Consider the following 25,000-nt stretch of genomic DNA (forward strand, 5'->3'; position numbering starts at 1 on the left):
TTTTAATACAAATACTTTGTATATATTTATATATATACTTAGTAGGCTTAAGAGGTTAGAACAAGTATCTAAAGTATGGGTAAGCGCTTGTTAGAAATTGAAAAAAAACACTGTAATGAGAAAAAATATGTCCAGGATTACCTTGATTTTTCATGCCAAATGTGTTCCCAGTCTTCACTTGCATGCATTCCCCTTTCCCTTATTGAATTTTTAATGTGACTTTAACTTTTTTACCTCTTTCTTTGCCTGGAGCCGTGATTCAGAGAATTAATTAAACTTTAGTTCATTAATTTAACATTGCATCGTTCGTTTCTGGAAGGAATTTTTTTGAATCAATGAAATGATTTCCAATACATTTTCTGACTGGCTTGAATTTAAAACAGAACATTCTTTCCCTCCATATTCTGCTCTCGTCTGCTCTCTTCCTCTCCTCTCTGCGTCTGACACCTCTTCTTTCTGGCGCTTTCGACTGTTACCATTATGGCAGGCTGTCTTCTTGTCTTTTCTCATCTGCTCCCCTTCTCACGGTTTTTCCATAATCTTTCTGTCTTTCTTCTTCTCTTTGGTATGGTCATTTACTCTCCCGTACTCCTCTTTTTTCATTCTCATTTTCTGTTACCTGCTCTCTGCTTCCATCCTCCTACGAATCTCACCTTTATTCTGCCAAAGATCCCATCTTCATTAGTAGCTGTTGTTAGCCTAGCGAGTTAAACCCCTTCAGCAAAACGCTGTACAGGGGTCTAGTGTAGTTCGGAAGCCATGTGGGCGGGATTAACGGTTGTCTGTCAAAATGCCTCCGCACTAGGATGGCACAAACAAGCAATCACTCCGAATCCCACACAGCAAACTGTGGGCCATAGCCGGCAATATTTCCAAGAGGTACCTAGCGAGGCAGCTGTTATTTTTCATTCGAGTTCACACACAGCAAGCAGGCATCAGACTCCCAGTCCCTCCAGCCCAGACCCAGCAAGATCACATACAGCTGACGGCTGTTTGCCCACATAACCCACTCAATATTACAACACAATGTCTACATGCGTTAACGACTTCCGTATTTTGGTCCTAAATAATATTTCACGGCCGTGATGTCTTTCTACACATACAAGAAATGGTCTAATAATTACTGTCTGATTCTGTGAAATGCTAACACTAGCTTACCCGGCTAGCTTAAAACATCGAGTGATCAAATGGTAGTGTGCAGTGATCTATTTGTTTCAAATAGGCCTAAGTTCATGGTGCATTTTTTGATGTTGGAAGTTGCATGGACGGCCGCCATATTTCTCAGAAAAATGTGTAACTCCTGCCCAAGCAACCCATACACCCATTAGATTGGTTATCAGACCATCTAATTTGTATGATATTTTGTCGTCACTAGGTAGCCCGGCCTCAGATCCGCTCCTCACGATTGGATTGGAAAAGTTGACTTTCGACTTTCAGCCTCGCACAGCGACCACAAGTTACTAGACTGCCCCAGGAAACAAATTCAATTTGTGGCTGCTAGGGGTGTCTAGATTTCTCAAGTATGTTCAGATGCAGAATGCGGGACAGAGGTCTGGAGCAGTCCCTCCCATTTTGTCTATTATGGTAGGGGCATACACTCCCATATCTACGTCATCCTCTATTCGCAGTTCCCATCCCGCATTGTCACCCCTTATAAAGAGCGCTAAGCTTCTACTGGAAAAAAAAGAAAATGTGTAGCCTTTTCATTTTTATGTTTTGGGGAGCGTAGGAAAGACGAGCACAGGGGGCTTTGAGTGAACCATGTGATGAACAAAGAGCGACCCTGTTTTGTAGGCCTATACTGTAGTTATTTCGTATACGCATGGGTCAAGGCTACTTTTCATTCTTAATACGTGTCTATTCTGAATGGAGGTCGGTTGAAAACCAGATGTTTGGTGCCCATTTCTAAAAATCGACCTGAGATGCGTAGGCTACAAGAAAATTGCCAGATGGCCATAGCCTGATCCACTCAAAAAATGAAACCAAGCCGGTTATGTTTTTCCACATGATATTCGTCCACAGCAGGGAAAATTAAACATCGCCTGCTGATCATTAAAAAGCATTGGCACATCCTCCAAAGTGACCTTTAAAGAAATCTGTGCACAGCACAACCACAGAGTTTTACTTTTAAACGTGCGCGTATCCATGACAGACCTGTTCCAACATGAAAGGCAGTCTGCAACTGCGTTGGGTTCCATTTGATTTACCATGGCAATTTGAAGTGTCAGTCAATTTCAACATGCAGTTGTTATGCTCACACTACCCTCGACTTGTCAGTACCTGAGATTTTTTTTTTCTTCTTCAGCCTTTTCCGAGATCCTGGTCATTGTAATGGGGGCAGCACTTTGTTTACATTTAAAAAAAAAAAAAACATTTTTATTTATTCCCAAAAACATCCAAAAGGTTATACAACATCAGCAGACAACTAGCAAACAGCGGTACCTTTTGGGAAAATATTTGGAGTAGGCCTATGCTCATTTTTAAAAAAATGTAAACAAACACTGCCCCCATTAGAATAGCCAGGGGCGGAGCTACAGGGGTGGCTAGGGTGGCATTTGACCCCCCTGAAATCTGATTGGCTACACCAGGTCCTTTCCCAGAAAATGGGCAGTAGCCCCGCCCACTCGCGTTACCTAAAGCGCATAGATCGCCCGCAAATCGCTATCGTGAATGAAGAAAGGATAACCATTTTTTCCCCACACACATTTTGATGCAAGTTTGTGTACACACCACCCTCGTGAATTTGGGCATATGGGGTACCATTCGAAAGCTTAGAATCCCCTCTGTCTAGTGGTATGCAACTCTCTGTGTAATACGGTCTGGCGGCAATGACTCTGAATAGCTCATATCTCGGAAAGGGCTGAGCCGAAAAATGTGGCATCACCGGGTACTGACAGGTCAAGGGTAGCATGAGCAATACAGCAGCATATTAAAATTTACTGAACTGGTCCTTTAATGCTAAACAATGTCTGGGTGTAAGTTTGGAAGAGGGGTAAATATGCAATCTTTAAATACAAGTGTCTAGACTGAGGCAAGCACGTCGATAAGTAGGCAATACGATGCAGCCTACAATTGGCTAATTTTGACTGAGAATATTCTCACTTAGATCTCCAACGTGTATTTCCTTGAACTGGCAAAACATATCTGCAGACCTACGCTCCCAGAACTGACGAACAGTGACCTGACAAACAGAGAACATTGAATACACCTAGAATACACAGCCTATGGGCTGGTTTTAATTGTCACTAAGCTTTGGCTAGAAATCACTCGCAAATACGGAATCACTCGCAATGGTAGGGCGTTTATTGACGTTTACAAAACATCTGAATAGCCTACTTTTCTTGTAGCACCCATTTCAGGTCGACGTTTAGAAATTGCCACTTAAATATCTGGTCTGTCTTCCTGCCTGCCTGCCTTGCCTGCCTGTCTGTCTGCCTGCCTATCTGTCTGTCAGCCTGCCTGCTTGTGTATCTGTGTGTCTGTCTCTGTGTTCTCTTTTTCTTTTCACTCTCCTCTTTTTCCACCTGACTCTCTAACGGCCTTCCATTCTTTTGCAGCGCCTTCTCTGTCTGAATATATTGTAACTTTGTTGTAACTACGTTGAAACTTAAGTTCTGTTTTTAAAGTCAAAGTCTCCCCATCTCTCTCTCCACCACCCCCCTGTCTGTCCTCCTCTACCTCCTCCTCCTCCTACTCCTCTTCTTCCACCTCCACACCTCCCTCCGGTGTCCTGCTGTAGCCCAGATGGAGACTTCTACGGGGGGGCTTGGCCAGCGCCGTGCACCCCCGCTCTGGCCTACCTCCACTGAGGGAGCCCCCTGTGAGTCTGGAGCCGCTGGCTAGGCCCAACACCACCCATACTGTCTGGGTAAGCACCCACCCCGCCCTCCATCCCTAGATTTATTCCTCCATCCATCCCTCCAGACCGCCATCATCCCTCCCTCCCACTCTCTACTCCGCTGACCTGCATTTCTAATAAGGCCTTCAGCCCACTGTGGGAGGTAGAAGGCCAGTTCACACAGCGGTCAGTCAACTTGCATCAGCATGTGGTAACACTCTTTAGGTTGATGGAGTAACACTTTATATTGAAGCGCTTCTGCACAAGGGTGTCATGAGCTCTTTGTAAACATGACAGTAATTACTCTCTTACTTACTTTCATGTTTTATTCAGTGTGATTCAGGTTTTGCATATCAATAAATGTCATTGAACCATCACTCAAACCAGGACAAACACGCGTAGCTGTCATAAATTTGATGCACGAGAAATGCTAGCAATGTCTCATTTCATATTCTGAACAGACGTGTCATTCATGTACACAGTCAAATGAAGTATTATTGCACAAACGTTTCTATATGCACACTTGCACTTGTGTGTTAGAAGCCTTCTCGATTTGCAAGAACAGAATGTAGGTCATTATATGTATGTATACAAAATCAAAAATAACCCATTGTCTGTACTGTATGCAGGGTGGTTGTATTAAGGTTTGTAATGTCAAAGAACTATGTTGCATTATCATACACAGGGCAAAGAGAGCGCAAGGGCACATAGTATTTTACTTAGAGGAGTAGGCTACATTGTATTACATTACATTACATTACATTAAATTACACGTAGATGACCTAGTTTTTTCCAACGTGATTTGCACTTATTTATGGCAGGCACAGGGTATTGGTTACAGTCTCGAGAGCAATGTGAGGTTAGGTGACCTGCTCACAAACATTTCAGCCATGGATCACATGTGATTCACAATCACTTCATAGGAGCTTCTCTTTGTCTTGCAGTCTGACTCGCCCATGAAGAGCAGCTTTTCACCGGTGGACTTTGCCAGCACCGTGAAGCCCTCTGGACATGCGCTCCCAGGTTAGTGACGCACTCCACCTGTTTGGCCAGCAGGGGGCTGAGTAAGCCTTGCTGCACCACCACATGGGAGCAGATCTGTGACTGAACTGAAATCATTTTCATCTCGCCTCAGTGGGTAACAGATTCCTCCAACCCACAGTCAGGCAAGTTTGGGTCACAGTTAACGACCTACGTTACGCACCATCGTCTATAACTTAGACTCATTGGTGCTCATATCTAATGTGTCATTAGTTAGTGGGTCCTGCGGACTGAGTGAGCATGCACCACCACACATGAGTCGGACTTAAGTTAAACATTCCTCTAACCAACAGTCAAATGAGCTCTAGATCACAGTTAAGGGCACATTTCATATCTATGGTATACACCTGCTATAACCTAGGCATTGCTGTGCAACAGCAGGTGTGTGTGGATGCATGACTGGACTGAAATCATTTTTTTTTTTGCCTGCTTGGGTTACACTGAGTCCAGGGCCTCCATCTCTACATCCTCTGCACCACTACCACCTGCTAGACTACCTTCAGTGGTGCTCATATATATTATGTCACTAGTACTGTAAGTGATTGTAGAGGGCTTAGTGTTGTTTCCTGTGCACTGCATATGATTCAGTCTGTGACGGAACTGATATAATGTTTTTTTTTCTTGTTTTACTTGAGTGGGTTGCAGATTCCTCCAGCTGACAGACAGGTAACAGGTCACAGTTAAAACACCTTTTCGAATAGCATCTGTTATAAACTTATTGTCACCAAAATTGCAATGGCTAAATCTCAATCTGTTAGTTCTGTCAGGTCCATTACAGTCAAGAAACGAAAGAAATTCTGAAGACAATTTCTTAAAGGGACACTGTGCAGGAAATGGTCAAAAAAGGTACTGCAACTATGCTGCTCATTGAAACTGGGCTGCCTATTGACAAATTTGATCTTTACATGAAAGTTTACTAAGTAATAAACAAATATTGTCTTGTATGGTCTAAGTACAGTCATTTTTGCAGCTAAAAATGGCTATTTTTGGAAATTCAAAATGGCGGACCATGGAGAAGATCCCCCTTATGTATAATGAATACATATAATTTGATGCTGGTGGTAAGTATTCATGAAAAATGTAACATTAGTGAATGAGCAGCATGAATTCAGGAAATAAACAACTAAAAATCTCACACAGTGTCCCTTTAATTGAATAGTTCTGAATTAGATTTGGCAGTATGGCTCTCTTCAGAGGATTGCCTTGGTTTTCCTTGAGCACCCAGGAAAGCAGAGATTCAGGGGACAGCAGCAGCAAAGGGAATGCTCACCCAATTTAAGATTAGGAGAGCAAACAATTCCCCCATGAACAGAGCAGGCAACATGACAAAGAGTAGCGTACTATAGCATGTTATACATGACAAGGTGGAGCTGGGGAGGTGGTGGGCTGTGAAGAAGTAAACAGACAGAATCGAGAAAACAACAGACAACATTTGAATGGCTCCAAATTTCGGAGTGAGGATAATTGATTAGCTGATCTATAGCGCCTGAAAGAAAACGGCAAGCACCTGACTACCATGGCCTGCGAGAAATGTAGCCTGCGTTAGTTCTGCCAGGGAGACTCAGAGCACCTGTGCATTTCCCAGAGCCAATCAGCGGCTGCCATCGCCTTTATAGCGACGTGTCTAAACTCTCCTTTCTTGCTGGCTTTAGGCATGGCCGGTCCGAAATCTGCGCGCGCCAAAACTTTGTTTACTGCAGTTAAATGTTTCTTCCTCGTAGTTTCAGGAGCATTATCGTGCTGTCACATCTCCCACCTCTCCACTCACGCCCTTAATAGAAGGCTCCCGTACGTTTCGCTTGTCCTCGAGGCTACTTTCATTTCGATTCAGTTTTAGGATCTCGCCATGTCTGGGCAGCTGGCTTCGGCGTCTTTATTACACTTCAGGGGTTTTGCTGGTGCTACGTTTTTCTCTCTATCACTAAGCGCTCTGTCATACTATCACGTCGACTTCTGGTTCGGACGCCCGCAGGGATAGTAGTTTTAGGAAGGTTGGCAGCGCTGCTTTCTGTGGTCACATGTGCGTAAGTAAGCGAGGCTTGCCTCTCATCGTAGCTTAAAATGTATTGCTTTCATCAACCTTGGCTATAGGTTCTCAGTTTATAGTCACGCGTTTACTTTCTTCTTCTTTGTCTCGTTTCCCGTTGCCGCTGTTTTTTCTCCCCTCTGACTGCTTAAGTTAAATTGTGGAGTGCTCCCTGTAACGACTTACTAGTCGCGTTGCGTCCTCCTTGCCGACCTAGAAATATTCATAACTGGTTCATCTGGTTGTCGTTTGACTGATCGCTCGTGCACTGGTCTGTAGCCTTCGTGGCGTGGTGGCAATGTGTTATGCGTCACGGTGCGTTATGTGTAGCTACTAGAGTCGACGTTCGCCCTCTATTTTAGTCATGCAATTCACTCACTGGGTTCTCGTTCCTATGAATCGGCTCGTCATCTCTATGGGAGCGGCTCATTGTTGACCTGCTACATTCTGTGTAATCCGTGTAGGCCTACTTATCTGTTTCCGGTGAGGTTGCCCACGCGGGGTCTTTGGAGTAGTGCTGGTGGAGTTATTCGCTGGCGCAGTGGCATTAGACCTACCCGATTAATGATGTGAACCAACTGGCTATATCTACAGAATGATTTTATTTATTGCAGACATGATCTTAGTGTATGGTCGGATTTTCCTCCTAGTTTTTATTTTCAGCTATTTATTGTCTTGATTTTGATTTATTGCCTATTTTAGTTTGGCGATACTGTATTTCATGTTAATTCTTGTGCTTTCGCGTTTTTCTGTTGCCTTCACATCATATCGCGGTGTTGGGCCTTCATGGCCCTCGGTCCTCCTATTTAGACCTGGCTGCTGGCTCTTTGGTCAACTGCCTTCTTTGTTTATTCTTGAAAATACTTTTTGCATAACTAGAGGTTTATATCTATCATTTTCAGACGTGGGTATTCTGGCTCCTAGGTAAATTACTTTAAATGTTCATAGCCGTGGCTATAGCACACTCTGCTTTTCGCTCACGATTTAGAGTTGTTGCGCCGTGGTTTCGCATGCCAGCACCCACGTTTCTCTCTCTCCGTGTGGCATGCTAATTAGCTCTGCCCATTGCCGGGACTCAGTATGCTTCCGCGCAGTAGCCTAATCTGTGGGATTAACCACACATTAAAAGATGCGTTGATAATGGCCATGTCCTTTCGTTCTAGGTTCACTACTGGCGATTGCACGCTGCATGTTCCGAGTACTCAGCTGTCAGACTTATCGCATCCACGTTTGCAGCTGGAGCCCCTTCCACCAACGATGCATAGTATCGTATCTGTCCCTCTCTTTCCTCCGTCTCATAGGTTAATTCAATCAGCACTGCGCCGCTGCCTGGAGACCCGCGCGACTCCGCTTTTAACTGCTTGGTGGTGCATGGCTTCCCGTGGCTCACTTAGTAGTTGCCATGCAAATGGGCCCGGGATTCTTTTGGGGGTATCAACAGGCCGTACAAAGCATTAACTAGCTACACCCTCGTCTACAATTTAAGGGCGCACCTATCTAAGTGCATTTTATTTCAAATTATTGCAATTGCTTACATACGATCGCTTTTTCTTTCACGTGCCAAGCATGACTCTACTACTCCTCGTACAGTGAGTCATCCATCTGAAGTAGTAGGACGAAATTGATGAATTGACTATCTTTGATATGAGTATCCAACCCTTTAACCATGCACAAGTTCCAGTTAACCTCTCTGCTCTCGTAGGCATGCCCAGGCCCTCTACCGCACCAACGAGTCAACGTTGCAATTTGTTCTCGCTGCTAATTTCACCCGTTCCTGTTATCTCGTTGCTGTCTCATTCTCCTCTCTGTGTACATGCTGCATTCCAGTACAGTTAGCAAACTACAACGTCTGCCTAGTCGTGGCAAGGAAGGGAATGCTCGCCTAGCTATGGCAAACTGTCATTGTCGCTGACTGTAAACTCTATCTTTCCGTTCCAGGTGCTCAGATGGTCATGCTCGTCCACACGTTGGGGCCCATCGCTACCCATGTGCGTTTCCTTCCGACATGTATTTCCTTATTTTATCACACAGGTCAAAGGCCTGGTGCACTCTCAATACGTCATCAGAAGGCCTACAGGACGTCATTTGGGATCCGGTTTTATGCCAGTGACCCTGGTTACCCTAATTAATTTTCACTCATCTCTATTCTCCTCCCATAAGGTAGAACATCTAAGTCCGATACTCTCGGGACTGGCGTCATGGTTACTGTTGCACATCACTGTGCCTCTTTCGGTCCTCATGCTCTATACTGCACTATTTTTCCCCTTGATTCAACACTTCTCAGTCCTCACCACCCACCGGCAGGTGCATGTTTCTGGTCTTTAACTCCAAGACCTGAAATTCCAATACGCCTTCAATTCGTATGATGTTAGGCATTCAATTCTGTGCGCGCAGCAGGGATCCAGGTCACCCAAGGTAATCTCTGCACCTCTATTTACCTCTTAAAATTCATAGCCTAATCCATGCCCAACGCGACTGACTCACGCTACCATCACCCTCGGTATCTTGCACACGCTCATCATATCACTGCGGTGGCCCGTTTTCTCCCTGCCGATGTCCTAAAGCTCAAGCTCACTCCGTAACGGCCTATAAAGTATCCTCCCTCACAGGTGTTGGTGTTGGCTCTCGTCCCGGTAACCATTCATGCGCGCACGTTGCGCCATTTAGCCCTCATTACGCACTACTCTCTAGCAGTCGATAAGGTAACCCCCCCGTCACGTAGAGGTTGGTTTTGGCTCCCGGCACGGTAACCGTTCACACGCGCTCGCCGCGCCACTTAGCGCTTATCACGCACCTTTCTCTGTGAGAGCATGTCCCTGCCTTATTTTCTTTCTGTTTACATGTTTGTCAATGTCCCTACATGTTTATGCCCACGTGAGGCAAGTCACTGCTAACTTAGTGCACGCGCACGCAGCACCGATTAGATTAGTCTGTCTATGCTCCCCATGAGAGCGCCTGTCTGCCTTGTTTGTTACTTTCCTCCTGTGTCGTATGTCAATGTCCCTACATGTTTATGCCCACGTGAGGCAAGTCACTGCTACTCTAATGCACGCGCACGCAGCGCCGATTGGAGTTTATCTGTCAATGCTCCCCGTGAGAGCGCCTGTCTGCCTTGTTCGTCCTGTGTCGTTTGTCAACGTCCCTACATGTTTATGCCCACGTGAGGCAAGTCACTGCTACCTTAGTGCACGCGCATGCAGCGCCGATTAGAGTTAGTCTGTCAATGCTCCCCATGGGAGCGCCTGTCTGCCCTGTTCGTTTATTTCCTCCTGTGTCGTATGTCAATGTCCCTACATGTTTATGCCCACGTGAGGCAAGTCACTGCTACCTTAGTGCACGCGCATGCAGCGCCGATTAGAGTTAGTCTGTCAATGCTCCCCTTCGGAGAGCCTGTCTGCCTTGTTCGTTAATTTCCTCCTGTGTCGTATGTCAATGTCACTACATGTTTATGCCCACGTGAGGCAAGTCACTGCTGCCTTGTGCATGCGCACGCAGCGCCGATTAGAGTTTATCTGTCATTGCTCCACGTGAGAGCGCCTGTCTGCCTTGTTCGTCCTGTGTCGTATGTCAACGTCCCTACATGTTTATGCCCACGTGAGGCAAGTCACTGCTACCTTAGTGCACGCGCATGCAGCGCCGATTAGAGTTAGCCTGTCAATGCTCCCCATGGGGGCGCCTGTCTGCCTTGTTCGTTACTTTCCTCCTGTGTCGTATGTCAATGTCCCTACATGTTTATGCCCACGTGAGGCAAGTCACTGCTAACTTAGTGCACGCGCATGCAGCGCCGATTAGAGTTAGTCTGTCAATGCTCCCCATCGGAGAGCCTGTCTGCCTTGTTCGTTAATTTCCTCCCGTGTCGTATGTCAATGTCCCTACATGTTTATGCCCACGTGAGGCAAGTCACTGCTGCCTTGTGCATGCGCACGCAGCGCCGATTAGAGTTAAGCTGTCAATGCTCCCCGTGAGAGCGCCTGTCTGCCTTGTTCGTTATTTTCCCCTGTGTTGTACGTCAAATTCCCTAAATGTTTTACTGCCCACGTGAGGCCAGTCACTGCTACCTTGGTGGGCACGCGCACTCTGCGCCGACTAGAATTTCTCTGCACAGCTCTCGTGAGAGCGCCCCTCTGCTCTGTCAGCCGCTTCCTGTTCTGTAAACCTGTGTCCTGTCCTTTCCTGCCCCCGTGCGGTGCATTCGAGTAATCGCTCCTCATAACGGAGCCCGAGACTCTGCACTCTGTTTCAGCGCTCTACGAGAGTGCCACGTATTGCCTGCACTCCGCTAAAACTTTGTCTGTCTGCTGCTGTCCGCCTGTCTGCCTTGTTCGTTATTTTCTTTCTGCTCTACAGGTCTGTCTATCTATTTCTCTGCCCCTGAGGGGCTCAATCACTGCTTCTTAGTAGACACGCACACGCTGCGCCGATTAGAGTCTCTCCCTGCCCCCGTGTGGCGCATTCGTGTAAATGCTCCTTATAACGGAGCCCGCGCCTTGCTGGCGCGTTACTAGCTCAAGCTCATGCGGCCCAGCTGTAGCATTATATGCCACAATCGGGTGCTTCTTTACAATTCACAAGCACTCAAAGCGGTACCTACTAGTTATGGCCGAAAGTACTCTATTTCACGTTTTCGAAATGTGGCCATGCAAATTCTTATCGAATAGCCTGCTATAGGTTATTTACAAGTGTGCCACTCTCCGTGAGGGCCCTTGCTTCGTGTTTACATGTACTGCCCTCCGTGAGGGCGCCCTGTATAAGTGCATAAGTGCCCTGCATAAGTGCCCAAGCTGCAACCACTGGTGGTGGTGTAGGGGATTTCCATGCCCACTTCTTCATGTGGCCGCAGGGGCCTGCCTGTTCCTGCCCATGGTTTTTGCAGTGTTTCATGTTTGTCTCATTTCTTTGTCCTCCTCAAATGCTCTAGGTGGGTTCCAGTCGTCGCCTACGGTGGGTCACGCGTCTCCTCTTGTCCTTGTTCTCTCTTTGGGGGTAAGTTGTGTTATTTTCTCATGATTTCAATCGTCATCGGCAGTATTACAATCCGGCATGCCCTCCTTAGTTTTGGGGGTTAAAAGTCCAGTTCCTGCTGCACGGCTACGGCAGGCTCTACTGGATCCGCCAGCGCAAGACCCGGGCTGATGATTGGACCTACGCCAAATACTGTCTACTTATGCCAATTCTAATGTCAACTATGTTAACAACATTAAAATTGTGTTAAATACGAATTTATCTCTCTGAGTCTTAATGGCAGAAATGTAGCCTGCGTTAGTTCTGCCAGGGAGACTCAGAGCACCTGTGCATTTCCCAGAGCCAATCAGCGGCTGCCATCGCCTTTATAGCGACGTGTCTAAACTCTCCTTTCTTGCTGGCTTTAGGCATGGCCGGTCCGAAATCTCCTCCTCCATCCCCACCGCCACCAGTTGGGTCCAGTCTTCCTGTCCGGGGGGTTAAAAGTCCAGTTCCTGCTGCACGGCTACGGCAGGCTCTACTGGATCCGCCAGCGCAAGACCCGGGCTGATGATTGGACCTACGCCAAATACTGTCTACTTATGCCAATTCTAATGTCAACTATGTTAACAACATTAAATTGTTAAATACGAATTTATCTCTCTGAGTCTTAATGGCAGAACTAACGCTCATGCTAGACTGAAGGCTCTCAGTGATGTCATAGCATAGCATGTTATGATGTAGTCAGGCCTTTCAAGCAAAGAGTGAAGGGGCCTGCCTATGGGCCATTCTGCACAAAGAGGCTTCATGGCCCTGTAAGTCAAGGGTGTCCATTCTACCGCAATACCTAAATCTCCACCAAGGACTACATTTGCTGTAAGCAGGGCTGGACTGGGACAATAACATTTCAGACAAGACCGGTCTGCCAGGCAATGAGAGAGACAGTGAAGCCTTTTTAGTCATCTATTACAAGCTATTTTGACCACAACAGCCAAAATGAATCTTCAAATCTGACTCTGAGAGGTCAGCTGTAGCGACATGAGGATTGATACCACTACATTGGGGCGTGGGACCAGGCCAAAATCATCATCCGTCCACTGGTAAAATGCCCTGGATGCCTTATGGCCAGTCCACCCATGGCTATGAGCCCTCCTTTCAGTATGTGTACAATCCCCAAGCGGCCCACATGAACAGGACTTTGGTGCTCGCTAGAGATAGTGAACAACTCACTCGGCCTTTTAAAATAGTGTTAGTATTGCAGAGAGGATATTCTTTAAATGTAATGGAAATGTTTAATGTCTTCCTTGACTTCAACCCTTTGCTCGTCTTGGGTGCATTGGCTGTTGATGAACAACCTCCATTCCACTCTGTTTGTGGCTTTTCGAAAGAATATTGTCTAGATTTTGTTGGCAATTGTTTATGTATGTTCATTGTAACTTTCACACATGATTGCTTCCCGTGAATATACATACCTGGTGTGGGATCCTGCCATGGAATAATCTTGATTTGTAGCAAAACATGTATCTGTTAGAATAGAGCCCGAAATGTTGCCCAAAGGGGCAAATGTTCAGCCTGAAAAGAGCTGTTGGTATGGAAATAAGATTTGAGGAGCACATTACCCATTACTGTATGTTTAACCGAGGGTTGTTATTGGGTCGGAGTGCATAAAATTCAGATGGTCTTGATGGATGACATCTGTTTGTAAGAAAAGTAAAAGTTTAGTTCCACATAACTGCACAGAAATTGTCCAAGATGTCAAAGTAGTCGAACATGTCTAATGTTTACTGAATCACTACCATTTTGTGAAACTTTTCTGCACTTAAATCGCTGTTATTTGTGAAGTATTCTATGCATATAAAGGTGACTACACTTGACCTACAGTATAGCACTGCAGTGTGTGAGTGTTCCCATTCCCATTTGTATTGTAGCCTTTAAACTGTCTCTGGTGGTACCATCATGTTTGGCAAGGAAGATTAAAAGAGCACTTTACCATTATGTTCGTGATTAGTCAGGGGTTGGTGCTGCGTCAGAGTGAATAAAATACAAATTATTTTGACGGATGAAATTTGTTTTCAGACTAACAGTTTAGTTCCATTTCATGCCACAGAAATTGCCATAAGTGTCAAAGTAGTCTACCCTGGATTTCTGTCTGGTCATGTAATGTTCAATCGCTTTTGTACCCTTGTCCCTTTTTTGCACTTCAACTGTTATTTGTGAAATAGTGTAATCTATGTAAACAAATATTACTTGATTCAACTTAAAGCGTTAATGTGTGCGAGTGTGGCTTTGGCTTCGAACTTTGCCAGGGTATCCTGGTGTCCTGACAAGGATGGGCGTGTAAATACTCTATGCAAAACAAAATGACCTGACCTGCCTTAAATCATTGATGTGTGTCAGTTGCTGTTTCTCTGCACTGTGTGAATAGTTGTGTTTCTGGACTGTGCCAGGGTGCAGTGGTGACCTGGCGAGGATGGGCATTACAGGGTTCAGCCTGGGCATCACCTCCTCCTCCATGGCCAGCGGCTTCTCTGAGTGTGCCACCACGCCACCCAGGAGGAGACGGACATACGCGTCCTCCGCAGTGGACAGAGACGGTCCCGCTGGAGCGCTCCTCATTGGTAAATGTAACATACTCATTCAAATGAATCTTTTAGTAGTCACATATCCCAGTCAAAATGTTAGTTCCGTTGCCTCCATAAGATGACACATCAATCGAAAAGACATCTAGCATCTATCAAAATTAAATAAACAAGTTTATTGGGATGTACTACAGTAGTCTTTCTCAACGGGGGCTAAACAGGGGGTGTTGGCAGGGGCTGTTGACAAGCTTATGATGAGGTCAAGGGGGCGTTGGGAGAAATATGATGAGTCCCAGGGTCCAGGGGACTTTCATTCAGAAAAGGTTGATAGCCACTGTACTACCGTATATGCACATACCGGTAGGTATAGGTCCTCATTTTAGGTGCATATGAGCTTAAGGCAGGGCCTTAAGCATTTATACTACGTGCCTCCTACTCTGGCACTGATAGCTGTTACTGTAGTAGCCGAGTATCATTAGGAGTATCGTTATGCTCTTAATAATCCTCAAACGTCTATCATTATACAGTGTGTTGAGTTTCAGAACATTCTCAATTCGCACCTTTCAAACGAGTACATTTCCCTTAAGGACAAACCTGTTGCCACCTTCACTAATGGCTATTCTACCTCTGCTCTATGAGGCAGTTCAGCAGTAGGAATTAACATACATGGTAATCAATTACCATAATATTCCCAATTTTCATTCCTATCAACTGGGTTGACATGGCAATACGTAAATGCATGGAATCTGGAATTATTTCCTGACATAGAAAAACTCAGGGTCAGTGGGTGCATAGAATATACAGTGTAATGCTATCTATCAATTTCACCATACTTTTTTTCTTCCTTTCTGGGCCTGTGAAAGTCAGAGAACATGAGAAATGCATTATGGTATCATGCAATATACAAAGAATATACAGAACATTTTATAGTTTATTGCATCATAAAATGCACCTACAATTGAGTGTTCATATAGTTTATTGGGTTGAAACACAGAGCCGTGGTTGAATGCTGGTATTTACGTTGTGTGTGCCAGCGAACATAAGTCAGATGTCAGCGTAATGGAACATAAATAGTGCATGTGGCGTGTTTGTGAATGTGAAACATGAATGACCCTCTTTCCCTCCTCGACGCATGCATTAAAACCACTTCACTCCTGTGCTGCTCTACACAAACTAACATCTCTGTCAAAACAGTTTTTTTAGCCTTTTCCTCACTTTCCCGTCGATAATTTTGCTCACGTGTGTCTCAACACAATATACCAACACCAAAGCCACAGTGGAAAGCCACACATGGCATGTAGACAGAGTAACACACACACACCAGTTATATAAATGAAGTGAGCCATCTGAAATATCACAGGTGCATCGATCTGTTTCTTTATTGTCATGAGAATCCCCTTTATCTGCGAACATATGAAAGCAAAAGCTTAAAAGGTATAGCCGGAGCTCGAGATAAGACTGAGGACATATATTGCAACAAAAGGCATGATTGAATCTGCTGCCTGCGAGAGAGAGAGAGAGAGAGAGAGAGGGAGAGCAACTTGGTGGGGGATGGGAGGGCAGGCAAGTGTGTGTGGCCAGAAACCTTGTGATGGAAAGCTGGGGTTGGGGTGTGTGTGCTTGTGTGTGCTGTGCATGAGAGAGAGAGAGAGAGAGAGAGAGAGAGAGAGAGAGAGAGAGAGAGAGAGAGAGAGAGAGAGAGAAGGGGGGTGGTTGGATGGAGTCATGGATTCCACAGCAAGAAAAAAAGGAACAAGGGCTTGAGCTTAATACTTTGGAGGCGATGGCAAAAAAAGTAATTTGATTTTTGTGCTTCTGTGTTATTTCACATGGCTGATCCTGGCACATTTCTCTGACTGCTCTGAGTCTGGGCTGACTCCCCTTCTCCCTTCGCAGGAGCGCAGTGTCAGCGCAAAGCACTCAGCCGACCTCCAGGAGGACCGACAGCCAGGAGGAAGTTCCAAATGGTGATGCCGTAAACGCTGACCTGGGGGACCAGAGGACCCAAACGTGGCACTAACACCCCTGACCTGAGGACACACGCACACACAACACTCACACTACTGGGCTGGGGACAGACACACATGTGACGCTCACACCAATGTTCTGAGGACAGACATGCACACGACACTCACACCATTGACCTGAGGACAGATAATACACGTCACACTCACAGCACTGACCAGAACACGGGCATGCGACTCTCACAGCACTGACCAGAACTGACAAGCAATTCCGGCACTGGCATGCAATTCTGATCGCACACAAGACACAGAACAGCACAACACAGTAACACAGGCCACTATAACAATTCTGTCCAGGTGATGGAGGAGTCGTGCTGTGACCACTGGTGTTTTATAATGATGCTGCAGAGCAGAGGCACGGCAGGTGGTTTTCATATGCAACGCAAAAACACAAATCAGAAAACAGGCTAGTCGAGATGTGAGAATATTCATTTTTTGACCGCTTCTGCATACAAGATAGAGGCTCATTAATGACAATATGGCAGAAATAATTCTGTAACAAACACATCTTGACAACTGCTGCAAAGAAGTTTTGTGAAAGAGCCGAAATGTTCAGCAAACTAACATGCGGGGGTTGGACTTGGACAAAGAGTCTATCCCGAGGGGTGCAGAGGTCAGCGTCTCTTATCATTCTGAAATAAATGTGTAATACACACACACAGATATACAGACGCATACACACGCGTATGTACATACTTGCACTTACTCACTGAGAGAGAGAGAGAGAGAGAGAGAGAGAGAGAGAGAGAGAGAGAGAGAGAGAAGCACACACATGCACACATAATCCTGCTTTTAAATGAAGACATTATATAAAAATGAAAGGTGTGGTGCCTTTTTTTATCTGCTTGTCATCTCTCCCCTCCTGTTTGTATATGATCCACTTGTGCTCTACATGTATATGCAGCGTTTTCTTTCTGGGCTGCAGGAGGTGGGGAAGGAGCAGGTTTATTTCTGTATGGGCAGGCATCGATTGTTTCCGAGAGTGCGCTCTCTCTCTCTCTCTCTCTCTCTCTCTCTCTCTCTCTCTCTCTCTCTCTCTCTCTCTCTCTCTCTCTCTCTCTCTCTCTCTCTCTCTCTCTCTCTATGTTTACATTCCCTCTAATGGCACACATAACACACACACACACACACGCACACACACACACACACACACACACACACACACACACACACACACACACACACACACACACACACACACACACACACACACACACACACACACATGCACTTTCACTTGCCATTTGCCACAGAAAGCAAATAAAACACTGTGCACTCGTAAAACAGTGTCGAACGCTGTATAAATCACTGTGCTTTAACAGGTTTGATATTCTTGCAAGAAATGAAAGCTATGTGGAGCATCTACTGGTATGAATTATTACCATACATATGTAAATATTTTTTCAGATGGATACATAAGTATTATACATGTAGCTGTCGCTGGAAAAATGCCAAATGTGTGTGTGTGTGTGTGTTTTATAGGCATGTTTGTTATGCGCATGTCTCTTATTTTGATACATAATAAACATAAAAACTCACGTTATCATCAATGTTGTGATTTGCCATGTTTTGCTTTGCTCTTTTTTTCTCCTTTTCACACTTCTGCTGTATAGTTGTTCTCCCACCTTAACAAGCTCAAAACTGGGACATTTTAATTCAGGACCCCTCCCTGCAGGCATGAATGCTTGTGCCTTCGTTCCAAAAAAAAATAAAAAAAATCTCTCCATCTGCATCCAGCCGAACACAGCACCAGGCCTGTGGGCATGTAATGGAGATGGAACAGGGGCTACCCTGGACCAGAGATGAGTCCCAGGGGGACAGGGGAACGGGGAGGGGGGCTTTTGGGTGGGGAGTAACAAAGGAGCAGGGAGATGGAGGGAGGGATGACATAACAGAGGGAGGTGAGGACAGGGAGAGATGGACTCCGCTGGCCTCCTGCTGATATATCTCAGTCCCAGTGGGCCAAAGCCAGTGCCAGCACCTTGTTTGTTTGTTTTGTGTGTGTGTGTGTGTGTGTGTGTGTGTGTGTGTGTGTGTGTGTGTGTGTGTGTGTGTGTGTGTGTGTGTGTGTGTGTGTGTGTGTGTGTGTGTGTGTGTGTGTGTGTGTGTGTGTGTGTGTGTGTTTTGTGTCAGTGCCTGATTCAGACCCAGAGTTCATTAACCCCAGATTTCTGCTTTGTCATTCGGCTGGGTGCCTGCCTGGTGAATGAAAGGTGGAGAGAAAGACAGATGAAGAGGAAGAAAGCAACAGAGGAAATGATATGGAAAGAGAGAGCGATAAACAAGAGAGGAAGAATGGTGAAAGGCCACTGTGGCTGGCCACATCCAGCCCAAACCCCCATAACACAAACAATTTTTCATCCAAAAAAAGGACCTCAAACAGGGCACACTACAGATGGCTCAGGGAATCATTGTTTTTGTTGTTGCTATTGTTGATAGAAATTCCCCTGTGATAGGCTATATAGGTATATATATCCCCAGCAGTCCCCCTCTAGCTTGTTAATGACCCACTTCTGCACTTCTGGACAGGCGCTCACCTGAAGATAACCTATATTTCCTGCCTCGTAAAGTAAATGACCCAGCAAATGTGTGGCGCTTGCTGGCACGCTGCCTCCTCCCTGATGGAGTGGGCCGTGGCAGGAGCAAAGTTCACGTGAAGGCAGCTCCGTCCACACTTCACAACATTAGAAAGAGACAGACGCTTAATCCGTCAGAGACAGGGGAAAATGGCAGTGTTGCTAGGCTTATACGCCTTGGGCATTATATCCCTGGCTATTTCTGTCATACTCTTGGCATGTAGCACATATCAGCCACTTAGGCAATATGTTCATAAATGGAGGGAGATGCAGCCCATCCCAGGCATGGCAGGAGCTTATCCCATCATTGGCAATGCTCTGCAGTTTAAAACAAATGCCGGAGGTAAGCAGTTAGGGCGATCGTCCATTTCATTATTGCTGGCTGCAGAACGCTCTGCAAGCCAAAAAAAAGTGTGATGAGATTTAAATATTTTAAAAGTTTTGAAAGAAATATGAAAGCCAGAAAAAGACCCACATGGATAAACAGCTCAGCGGTAAAAAAAATAAAATAATTTTGTGCTAGATTTCTTCAACCAGATGATCGAGGGCACAAATGAGTTCAGACACCTTCCACTGGCCAAACTATGGCTTGGACCTGTTCCATTTGTCGTCCTGTACCACGCTGAAAACATTGAGGTAAAAAGATTCTTGGGTATTTGTGAGTGATCTGGTAGTAGAGGTTTTAACATGGCTTATGAGTGGCCGCTTGGGATGTAAACTTTTTTCCCAAGTGTGTTGGATACTCAGCTGCACATGCATTTGGCACGGGTTTGCTTTGAATGACGCATGTGAGCAGCGAAGGTAAGCTGAGAGGTAATAGTTTCTACTCTAAATGTATAAATGCCTAACTGCCCGTTTCCTTTCCTGCCAATGGGTTGCAATCAGTTCTCGTAATTGAATGTGCCATCTCCAACAGGGCCGGGATGTAACCACCCTCCTCTCCTTTCTCCCCCTCAAGGTGGTCCTCAGCTCCTCCAGGCACCTGGATAAATCATACTCCTACACCTTCCTACACCCTTGGCTTGGCACAGGTCTCCTCACCAGGTAGATATTGATGGACATCATTCCAGGGTGGCTAACAGACAACTTCCTTTCTGGCCATGTAAAATATAAATATTGAGTTCTTGTGGAGCAAGATCTTTACATCATTTGTGTACCAGTGTGAAAATAAGATAATCTTTTAGGTCTTATAAATATAACTATTATAAATACCTTTTAAGTTGTTGTGGAGCTAGAATGTATTTGGGGCTCTGCATACCAGTTAGGTATGGATTGACGTCATGTGTGCCAGTATGACAAACAGACCCCCTTTCAGGTCATGTAAATACAAAGTATAAACATACACCCTTAAGCTTCCTAATCTGAAGTGTATTTGTGTGAGCCTAATACATACACTTTGGCCTCTAAATGAAAGGGCATCGCACAGGGAGTGTATTTATCATTCAGCTTAAGCAGCTGCTAAACAAATGAACTGTTTGGTCCACCCGTCTCTTGGCAAGGGACCTGTTGGCCATTTCTCACCAATTGCAAGGAAGGGAACACCACTGATCCTCTTCAAGTGGTACTCCTGTTTTGTAAATGCACAGTAATTCCAAACACTGTCCTGCACGGTCGCTGATATTTCTCGTCTCCTCTTGGCTGGCGCCAGTAGCACAGGTGACAAGTGGTGCAGTCAGCTGCACTCATGCTGATAAATGTATTTGAGTTCACTGTATGAACTTGCATGGCTAAGTCAACACAACAATAAATATGCAGTCATGCTAATTCGAAGCCGATTCAAATCTTAACATAACATAAATTAATTCAAGTTAAGTTCAATTAAGTTAAAGAAATTCCTAATTTTGAAGCAGCTCTGTAACTTGCGTTTGTAAGTTTATTTTGCTGTGATTTTCATGTGGGTTTCTGATTATGACAATAGAGCTGTGTATCTTGAATCTTGTTGCATGACCTTCTGCACTGGGGCAAACAGCGCAGGTCATTAGTAGCATAGTCGGTTTGAGATGTTGATCCCGATGTTACACTTCTCCTTGAAACTTGAAATTTGGTTGACCTAGTATATTTTAAAGTTGAACCAGGTAGATATACTCTTCACAGTTTATTCTCTTCCCTTCTTCACTTGCCCCTACAGCACAGGTGACAAGTGGCGTAGTCGGCGCAAGATGTTGACCCCGACGTTCCACTTCTCCATCCTGACCGACTTTCTGGAGGTGATGAATGAGCAGGCGGAGGTGCTGGTGGGGAAACTGCAGAAGCATGCGGGGGGCCATCCCTTCAACTGCTTCAATTTTATCACCCTCTGTGCTCTTGATATTATATGCGGTAGGTGTATGGTGTGTGCACAATAGCCAGTGTTTGTGTGTGTGTGTGTGTGTGTGTGTGTGTGTGTGTGTGCGCAATTTTTTGATGTTGCGGTCAGCTCTTTACACTTATTATCCTCTACACAACAACCTTTCCTCATCTTTTCCACCTATGTTAATATTTAGCCACTGGTGTTTTGGTCAGTGGCACCTTTGCTGACCTGCAATGTGCTTGGAAATGTACCATGGTAATGACAGGATAGACAGATTAGATTAAAAAGTCTGGGCAGAGGTAATCTCTCTCATGTTACTTGTTAGGCTACAACTTACTTTAATTAGCACTCTTTTTTTCATCATAGAAATAAAATTTCTTTAATTAAGATAATGTAATGAAAATTATTGTATTCACATCTGGATTTTGCTATTGCTTTACGTTTAAGACAAATGTTATATTCACCTGCTGACACATCGATACATCCCAAGGAAACTGATTGAATGATGTTATCCTCAGAGACTGCGATGGGAAAGAAGATCTATGCTCAAAGTAACTCTGACTCTGAATATGTCAAAAGTGTTTATAAGTAAGTAATATAGACTCTGAATACTTATACTAACCTTGTTCCCTCTTGTGGTAGGAACTGGAGGTATACTTTCAAGATTCAGATCCTTGACTGCGATCCAAGAATAGCAAAGCTGCTATCTGCTTCTGTAGCCTAGTACCCTGTCTAAGATCTAAGATATTCTAATGACCAGAAAAAAGAATTTATGAATGAAGTGATGAATTTGTGTCCATTATCAAACCTCAAAGGGAAATTATGTTTCATATTTTAGTCAGATAGTGCATGGAATCCAAAAATGTTTTTTTATTATAAATGTAGGCTATTTTTATTATGATATCTTAATGGGAAAGTAGGCCTACTATATTAATCCAGATAGCATACAGATACCCCCCCACTATGTGAAGTTGACGTCAGAGCGAAAGGAATATTACAATTTCTGTTGATGTCCTTACAGGATGACTGACATTATCTCCAGGAGACAGAGGGCACCATGGTTCTGGTCCGACTGGACCTATAACTTACTAGGAGAGGGGAAAGAGCAGTTCCACAGGCTACAGATCCTGCACAACTTCACTGAAAATGTGAGTGCATCTTCTGAAGTAGGAGTCTGCTTAACACAAAAGTCTTTGAATGCACTCAAAGGTGCTTTATCAAAAATGCATTCCATGATGAAAAAGCAAATTTATGTTAATACATGGGTTGTTTAGTTAACTTGGTTGAATAAATGGTGAGCAAACATTAAAAGGGCAAGGTACAGCAAAGTTCAATAGGCTACTTGGTATTATGCTATTATGATTGCTATTATTCGAACAATGACTGCATTTTTGTGCATGTTGAGGTTTTACAGTTTGTCACTTTGGTATATTTCTCAGAATTTCTCTCAATCTACTGGTTCATATTAATCAGTTTGTCTCTTGCACAATAAAAAACTGTTGCAGATTCAAAAAGTGCTTCAGCACATCCATGTGTACAATTCTATACAATCACTACCAACTGCTTATCTAATGTAGTAACTTCAAAATCTAATGTAGCGGATATCTGTTGAAAAGTATCCTCCTCCCAATAGTTTGCAGGCATTGGTTACTCACATAAATCTTAATGTATACTATACAAATAGGCTACAGTATGCAAGAAAGAAAGGCGTCATGATATGCATTCTATTACACGTGTAAATTATTCTTTTAAAATTCTGCTCTTCTGAATGAGTTATTTGCTCCCTGGTGAATCTGGACTCTCTCTAATAAAGACACATGAGATAAGAAGTAGATCATCCAACAATAAATCAGTTTTCTGAAAGAGCACACAAATGCATCTCATGAAACCTCAACTAACTAGACATTGGCTACGTTCGAAACGGGAAAAGTAGCTGTCCTTCCAGTGAGCTAACTGGACATCAAGTCATCAAGTGCACGATTCCAAACATTTGTGGGTGTAATGGGGATTTGAGGGCAACATCAGATGCTGACTTGGTGCTGCCTGCTAGCCAAAATGCTGTGTGCCACCTCCCTCTCAACTGGGAAACTGAAAACAAACATGGCTGCCTCCCAACTACCTAATAACACTCTTTATTCTTCTGACAATTATGTGCTTAGATATTGAACCAAACCGATAAATCAACATAGTAGTATCTAAATATGCGGTCGCTAGATCTATTTATAGCCTATTCTATGATTCCGCCATCTGGCGGCCTCTCACCGCTCAAACAGCCGACGTAAGCTCAGCGCTAACGTGATGAACGTAAGTCCCGCCATAGGATCGCCGTAACATCAAATATGCAGGGCAGCACACTCGTTTGTGCCGTTGGTAACGACCGCCTCATTAGCTAACTTCACATATCTGATCAGAGGCCTGTTTATGTAGGAGGGGAGTCTTCGAGCCATGCCTTCCATTTGGATTTGGGCCAATGTGTACGTAGACCAGAGAGTATACAGTATCTCCTCTGTTTATACAGTACGTACATAGTAGCAGCACAACACACCTTCTAATATGAAGGATAAGGAATTGGATGGAGTCTCTATAGGAAGAAGAAGAGGAAGAAGAGTTTGAGAAGAATTTTTTGTGATGAGATAAGAGCCTTACAGGTAGACAACGTAAACAATGATGTGTTAGCAACTGCAAATGCTGATTGAAGTGTGCGGCAAAATGTACAATGGATAATAGAGTCCTCATTTATGCATCAAATGACCTGTATATATTATCTGTACAGTTTTGTAAGACGGTATTACAGTTCAGCAATTACCTTTACAATGTATAAATGTACAGCTAATGCAATGATATTCTCTTCTTCAACTTTGAGTTTCCATGGCTTTCTACATACATATATTGCAAGACATCTTCAGCAGGGAGGCAGTTTCTTCCCTTTTCACACCTCAGCAGGAGGTTACTTCCACCATGTTTGTGGAAAACAATGCCACAACAACAGTAAGGAAGACAAAGAGTGTCATTGTAGAGGACAACAAAATCTTTGAGAAAGACCTCCTCCCAGCATCTCAATCCATTGACAGGGTGCTGAAAAGACACCAAATGAATATCAAGTAGAAGAAGAAACTGTTCCATTTGAAAGAAAATGGTGACAGAGTGAAGGAGCTGTGCTACCACTCTAGTATACAGGTAGGCCTATAAGTATTAGTATGCAGCATGTGTACCTCACAGTGAAACAGTTCAGCATCACAGAGTGATGTACAGTGCACCATGTGTGACCTCACACATGTACTAAGGCTGCACAAAGGAAGGCACAATACATGTTTGATGTAACTGTGCCTATGTGTTCCAAAATGAAAACGCATGTCAGTTCACACAAGCCATTTCTTTGTGTTATGAACATAGCATACGTATAATGGAAGTGGAGGCCAATGAACCAACACGCAACTTCATCACTATGTGGATGAGGTTGGCTTCAACCTGATGAAACGCAGAAGGTGTTTGGTGGTTGAAATATGATTGGCCACACAGAGCCACAGTTATTGTGCCTGCTTCTGCCTGTCCAATGGGGTGGAAACATGAGTATGGCTGGCTGCTGCTATCTCTGGGAATGGTGTGTTATGGCTACCACATATTCCCATTACTGGCACATGAAATACAGAACAATTTTCACCTTTTTCAGACACCCTCTTCAGGG

General features: G+C 44.5%; 2 protein-coding genes across 2 annotated transcripts in view; both read left to right on the forward strand.

Annotated features, from left to right (window-relative positions):
- fam149a (family with sequence similarity 149 member A) overlaps window positions 1-17,406 on the forward strand; it is a 54,166-nt gene extending 36,760 nt beyond the window's left edge. The window contains exons 12-15 of the mRNA XM_063190795.1: window positions 3,740-3,868; window positions 4,783-4,861; window positions 14,294-14,464; window positions 16,322-17,406. Coding sequence (XP_063046865.1) covers window positions 3,740-3,868; window positions 4,783-4,861; window positions 14,294-14,464; window positions 16,322-16,404 — 462 coding nt within the window. The 3' untranslated portion in view covers window positions 16,405-17,406. The remainder of the gene's footprint in view (window positions 1-3,739; window positions 3,869-4,782; window positions 4,862-14,293; window positions 14,465-16,321) is intronic.
- Window positions 17,407-19,139: 1,733 nt separating this feature from the next.
- LOC134440585 (cytochrome P450 4V2) overlaps window positions 19,140-25,000 on the forward strand; it is a 14,008-nt gene continuing 8,147 nt past the window's right edge. Inside the window, exons 1-6 of the mRNA XM_063190704.1 lie at window positions 19,140-19,368; window positions 19,549-19,661; window positions 19,984-20,069; window positions 21,154-21,344; window positions 21,834-21,903; window positions 22,337-22,463. Of these exons, the coding sequence (XP_063046774.1) occupies window positions 19,176-19,368; window positions 19,549-19,661; window positions 19,984-20,069; window positions 21,154-21,344; window positions 21,834-21,903; window positions 22,337-22,463 (780 nt within the window). The 5' untranslated portion in view covers window positions 19,140-19,175. The remainder of the gene's footprint in view (window positions 19,369-19,548; window positions 19,662-19,983; window positions 20,070-21,153; window positions 21,345-21,833; window positions 21,904-22,336; window positions 22,464-25,000) is intronic.

Source organism: Engraulis encrasicolus, chromosome 23 (assembly GCF_034702125.1).
Source record: "Engraulis encrasicolus isolate BLACKSEA-1 chromosome 23, IST_EnEncr_1.0, whole genome shotgun sequence".
Lineage (NCBI taxonomy): Eukaryota > Metazoa > Chordata > Actinopteri > Clupeiformes > Engraulidae > Engraulis > Engraulis encrasicolus.